Source organism: Terrapene carolina, unplaced genomic scaffold (assembly GCF_002925995.2).
Source record: "Terrapene carolina triunguis isolate 2854851 unplaced genomic scaffold, T_m_triunguis-2.0 Scaffold193, whole genome shotgun sequence".
NCBI classification, from domain to species: Eukaryota; Metazoa; Chordata; order Testudines; family Emydidae; genus Terrapene; species Terrapene triunguis.
In genome coordinates this window covers 1297746-1303795 of record NW_020664544.1, presented here as the reverse complement: position 1 = coordinate 1303795, position 6050 = coordinate 1297746, and the positions used below count along the sequence as shown (strand labels likewise).

Sequence of the window (6050 nt, the reverse complement as noted above, 5' to 3'; positions counted from 1 at the left end):
CCCGGCAGCAGCCTCCACTCCTCGTTCGTTAGTCAAGGAGCCAGGCCTGCCCAGGAACCCCCAGCAGCCACGGTGGGGGGTGGGGATAGAGGCTCCATTTGTCTTGGTGTTTACAATGCGCTCACCCACCTTGCTTTAAAGCCAAGAGGAGCGAAGCCCGGGCCACTGGGGCTGCCTTGCGGCTAAATGCAGAGCACCGCACCTTGGAAAAACCATCCCAGCTCTCCACACAAAATCACGGGATCTAAATTAGCTGTTACCACTCCAAGGTCTTGGAGTCACTGTGGATAGTTCTCTGAAAACATCCACTAGCTGTCAAAAAAGCGAATAATACTAGGAACCATGAGGAAAGGAATAGATAATAAGACAGACGATATCATAATGCCACTATATAAATCCCTGGTATGCCCACACCTTGACTACTGCGTGCAGATCTGGTCACCCCATCTCAGAAAAAGGTACCCTCCTCTGTACCTTCTACATTTCTAAGGTTACAAAAATGCCTACGAGTACGGAACAGCTTCTCTCTGAGGAGAGACTGAAAAGATGGTGACTGTTCAGCTTGGAAAAGAAACAGCTACAGGGCGATATGAGAGAGGTCTCTAAAATGACTTGTGTGGAGAAAGTGTTCTTTACCCCTTCACATACCACAAGAACCAGGGGTCAGGCAGTGAAATTAATAGCAGCAGGTTTAAAACAGACCAAAGCAAGTACGTCAGGCACTGCGCCATCATCTGGGGAACTCTGCCAGGGCAGGGTGTGAAGGCCACAAGGATAACAGAGTTCAAAAAGAGAACTAGATAAATTCATGGAGGACAGGTCCACGAATGGCTATTAGCCAAGATGGTCAGGGACACAACCTCATGCTCTGGGTGTCTCCTACGCCTGTTTACCAGAAGCTGGGACTGGCTGACGGGAAGGATCCCTCGATAAAGTTACCCTGTTCTAGTAATTCCCTTTGAAGCACCGGGCACTGGGCTTTGCTAGCAGACAGGATACTGGGGGAGATGGACCATTGGTCTGACCCAGTCTGGCCGTTCTGATTGCCCCTGGTTTTTGCATTTAACCCGACAGAGTTGGAGTGACTGCTTAGAGATTAATCCAGCTGGAGCGCACAGTTGCTTTAGCACCTTTATTTAGGAGAAAGTTAAAGCCTGTAAATACAGCAATAAAATATACAAAAAATAAAATCTTTACAGTATTGAGCGTCACTAGGGGACGTATAGGCCCGAGGCGGCTGGATGATGGAGAAGCAGAGAGGCAGGCGGGGAGGTGGTGGTGGAAGGAGGCGGCTAGTGTGTTAAGAAATAAACCCGGGTCAGCAAACAGTATTCACCTCATCTGAGCACCTAGGTCTGCACCAAAGGGCCAGTTCGGGGAGCGTGAGCCCACGCAGTGCACTAGTGCAAAGCGCTAGCCCCGTGCGAAGGCTGCCCATGGAGTAGGGCCTGGAGCAGCAGCTCAGCACGGGCGCTTGCTGCCGCCCTGGCCTAGGGCTTCTCCAGGCTTCTGGGTTAAGAAAAGGAAACACCCACAAGTGTCTAGAAGCCTGGGTTTAGACCACACTGGAAAATGCAGACGGCTCTTGCTCTGCACCCCCACTCCCCTCGCCCACCAGCAGCGCGTGCTGCTTCAATACTGTGATCCATTAAGCCTGAGACATTCAAAGCATGGCGCTTGGTTACGTACAGCGTAGAACTGTCTGTGTGTAATGGCTTCATACAGTCGCCCTGCCTAGCTGCAGGGCGACCCAGGCTCCACGGAGGAGATCCACCTTCTCTGACCCACAACACTTTGCTGGCCATTTGGCACGTTTCCGGCAGAGGCTAGAAGAGTCGTTAGCTTTCCTCCTGCAGCCCTCACCCTGCACCGCTGGCTGGGAGGTGGCTGCTGACTCTCCTAGGCCATCCAGCCTGCTAGCTTATCGCTGAAAAAACCACCTCAGACTGAAACGAAGTGTGTCCAGCGCCTGCCACTGTGTGTTTCTGCTCTCAGCCCGACGGGGCTGGGGCTGGCAGGCCCTGCAGGTCTGTGGGGTTTCAACTCTGGCTGGAGAGCGCCAAGGACACTGCGTTTGATTCGGGGCCCAGCAGCCGGGGCAGGGATGGGGGGCAGTCGGGTTACACCAGAGAGCGGATCGGTAACCGAGGGCACCCCACTGTCACTGCAGTGACCACCTGGAGGAAGGACCCAGCTGCGTGGGATCAGGGAGCATGGGGACGGCAGCCAGTATGTGGATCTGGTGCGCCAGGGGAGAACGATTGTCTTGCTCGCTGGAGATCCCCCCCGCAGCCCCGGCACACAGGGCAGGCCGATTTCCAGGGGGCTGCCTGGAGGGGGAGGCGGGCGTCTGGCTTGCTCGTCGCCCATGCTGGGTCTAACCTGAGCCCTGGCAGACGGGCAAGGAGCTGAACCGCGCCATTCGCGTCTGACTCCAGCTCAGGGGCCAGGACAACCGCTCCCCACGTTGGAGACAGATCGGTCGGGCCACCTGTTACCCCAGCACCTGGGCTGACGGCCCGGCCCGGCCAGCCCAGCCTCCGGCCTTTCCTGGAGCCCAGAACCAAGTGCCTCCCGGGAGGCACAACCACTCTGGAATAACCTGCCTGTAGGGGGAAGTCGCTTGGCAGCCCCTTCGTTGGACGCGGGCTGGTGCCCGAGTCAGATCAGCCCGGCGCGTTCTCTGCACTCCTCACCCCTACGCCGACTAGCTAAAGCTCTTGGTGTTAGGACTGCCGGGTTCCCAGGCTCCTTTCCCGGCTGCCTCAAAGAAGCGGCTGTTCGTTGAAATCCTGGGGGGATTTAGACGTTAGCGAGGGACGAGCTGGGAAAGGGGCGTCTGGCAGCGCCGCAGGAGGTCTGGAAAGCGCTTTGCACGCATGGAGGCGGCAATCAGATGCTAACAGGCACTTGATCGAGCAGAAAACGTTTGTTATGGAAGGAAATAGAAAAAAAGGTTCCCTCCCCCCAGCCCCCCGGCACCACCTCCGAGCGCCGGCTGGGTGCTCCGGTTAGACGGCCATGAGCTGATCGGGACCCCCCAGGCCGACGTCTCTCCCCAGGGAGCAGCCTGGGAATGCTCTGGGGCACGGAGCGAACGCATGACCTAGCAGGACGAGGGAATGACTTGGAGCCGGGAAGCGAGAGTTGTCGAGACGCGGAGCCGGGCGCGTGGCCCTCACATGGGCGAGGCAGCACACTCCGGAGTCAGCTCCATGTCGAAGGTCAGAGACTCTGCAGGGAAAGAGGGACAGGGGCCAGTCAGATGGGGGAAGCCCCTAGACACAACATGCCTCTCCCAGCTGGGGAGGCACCAGGCTGGGAAGGGTCTAAGGTGAGCCTGGGCTCTTGGAGGGGGCTGGCACCAGACCCGGAGTCCCCTGCCGGCTCTAAGTGATCAGAGGCCCCATGCCCGGGGGCACTGAGGGGGCCAGGCATTGCCCACTTACCAAACTGGCCTCCTGCATTGGCCTCCGCTCCCTCGCTGTTATTACCAAACTGCATGAGCGAGTCCAGCGTGCGCGGGGACATGGGCAGGTCGATGGTGTTGCTGCAGGTCGTTCTGTAGCGGGAGGGGGGGGGAACAGCACAAGAGAAGCCATGAGAGGCCGAGAGCCGTGTCCATCACCGCGGCAGCGGGGCTGCCTAGTGCCGGACGGAGCTGGGCCTGCGTGGGAGGGGGGCTCTCCCACGGGAAGGATCAATTCCCAGCTCTGCGCCCACTTCCTGGGTGACCCTGTGCCTTTGGGTCCCACTTCTCCAAAATGGGGAGACCCCCCCCCTTCCCCCCGCAGGGCTGAGCCGGCGAGTCTCTGAGCTCCTTGGGACGGGGCCTCTGTGCAGCACCCAGCCCAACAGGGCCGGATCTTGGGCTCGCTGCCCCAGAACACAACAGAGTCTGGCTCTCACAGTCGAGGCACGTCTGTCATGGCCCCTACGGAGCAGCACGACCCTGTGCTCAGACACCCCCAGGCAGCAGCCTCCTCGGAGAACACTTACGGGGTGACACAGATGAACTTGGTCTTCAGGTACGGCGCAGTGCCTGTGGGGAGAAGAGCAGGTTAGTTGAACAGCGTCTGTCCCAGCCCAGTCGGCCCCGCTCTGGGGATACCCGGCCAGCCGCAGATGGGCCGGCTTCTCTACCCACGAGCACAGGAAGCATCAATCCAGGCAGGGAGGCAGCTCCCTGCCATCATGACGCTGGTCGTTAGCGGCTGCCGGATCTCCCCAATGCTCCCTCTCTGCAGAGCTCCCGCCAGCCACTGGACAGAGACAGCAGGGGCGGAATGTCAACGACTACCTGAGTCCGTAGCTTCGGGGTGCTCCTGGCTCTCCGGGCGACAGTATTTGCCAAAGGCTTCCTCCTTGGGGATGTCTGGGTACAGGTAGACCAGGGGCGAGACCAGGATGTTGGTGGCATCCATGATTTTGTAGCCCATGATGATTTCCGCGAACGACATGCTGTTGAGCTGCTGCTTGGTGTACGGCTCCACGGACTGGATCTGGGTTTTCCCTGGAGGAGGAGGCAGCATTTCATGCGGGCCTGTTCCTGGCTCACTTGGGAAACGCCCCACAGAACCACCAGGAACAGAGACAGCCCACCCAGCCGCTGCGTAAGAAGAGAGGCAGGTTCTGGGCCTGGAGCCCGGGGATGCAGGTTCCGGGGAGGTGCAGAACACCCCCCGTTCCTGGCAGCTCAGCACGGCTCATGTGACCGGTCGGGGGGAAGGAGGGGCAGTGTTTAGAGCGCTGGCTGGGGACACGGAGAGCAGGGTTCAAGCCCCCGTGACCCTGGCCGACTGCTGGGTGGCAGAGTTGATGGCAGGGCAGGGCAAAGACACGCTAAGATCATGAGCTCCGCGGGCCCACGCGACTCCCCCCGGCTCGGCGACCGGCCCTGTCCGGACATACGAGCTCCGCCCACGGGGCGCGTACCACTGATGTCCTTCTCCACCCAGGTGAAGGTGATGCCCCCCTCCTTGCTGCTCTCGCTGAACCGCAGCAGGAAGGTGCCTGGCGGCTTGGTGCTCAGGATGGCGCGCTCCCGCTCCTTGCTGATGAACCCCATGATGTACCTGGCAGAGGGGAGAGAGCGCTGAGCAACATGGCGATCGGCTCTATCGCCGGCTCCCGCCCCCACCTCCCGAGCCCTGCGGCCGCAGGACCAGAGCGGACCCGACCCGCCGGCACAGCGGCCGCAGGACCAGAGCGGACCCGACCCGCCGGCACAGCGGCCGCAGGACCAGAGCGGACCCTGTAGTAAGTAAAGGCCCTAAGGCCTGACCTAAAGTAATGGTCAAGACTTTGATAGCATAAAGCAAAGTTAAGCTGTGAGCAAGAGGCAGGCCCTGCTCACAGAAGCTGGCAAGGAAAGGGCTGATGTTGCATAAATATATATCCACTTAGCATAGTTACAGTATAAATATGGTACCAAGACACACTATACCGAAACATTCCACAGATAACATGGAACAGGCCGACCCATCCCAATGACAGGGGCAAAAGGGTAAAATGATGGATAGAGTTGTTTTGATCGAACCAACAGGTACAAGGTGCGAGGCGGCACCTTACTACGTAGAAGGGTTGTACCTTGCTGCGTAGAGGGGTTGCACCTCAATACGTCAGGAGTGATGTGTAACTTGTGTAACTTGTTTGTACCTGTGTATAAAAATGTATCCCTGGGGTGGTGTCTTTGTCCGGCCACGGGGGCAGTGGAAAGTCCCGCCACTGAGCCGGGTCCTTGCCAAGAGGCATCTATTAGTAGTATGCCCGGTAGACTAAGTAATCTACGGGGAACTGCAATTGTGTCCGAGATCGCAATAAACCTAGTCCGAAGTGACTTTGCATCTTACTAGACTCTGTGGTTATTGGGGGTTCTCGTCGGGTTTGCTGTATCAGCTATCTGCGCAGAGCTGGGGCAGCACACAGAGGGAACACACGCACGCAGCCGAGTGATATCAACAGGAGAAAGCAGAAGCACCACCCTGGTAGCATCTGACAACAGACCCGACCCGCCGGCACAGCGGCCGCAGGACCAGAGCGGACCCGAC

At 58.8% G+C, this 6050-nt stretch overlaps 1 protein-coding gene across 1 annotated transcript in view; it reads right to left on the bottom strand.

Annotated features, from left to right (window-relative positions):
- Positions 1-1117: 1117 nt before the first annotated feature.
- STAT3 (signal transducer and activator of transcription 3) overlaps positions 1118-6050 on the bottom strand; it is a 35024-nt gene continuing 30091 nt past the window's right edge. The window contains exons 20-24 of the mRNA XM_026654878.1: positions 4936-5075; positions 4301-4513; positions 4000-4042; positions 3450-3562; positions 1118-3234 (exon numbers count right to left, since the gene is read on the bottom strand). Coding sequence (XP_026510663.1) covers positions 3179-3234; positions 3450-3562; positions 4000-4042; positions 4301-4513; positions 4936-5075 — 565 coding nt within the window. The 3' untranslated portion in view covers positions 1118-3178. The remainder of the gene's footprint in view (positions 3235-3449; positions 3563-3999; positions 4043-4300; positions 4514-4935; positions 5076-6050) is intronic.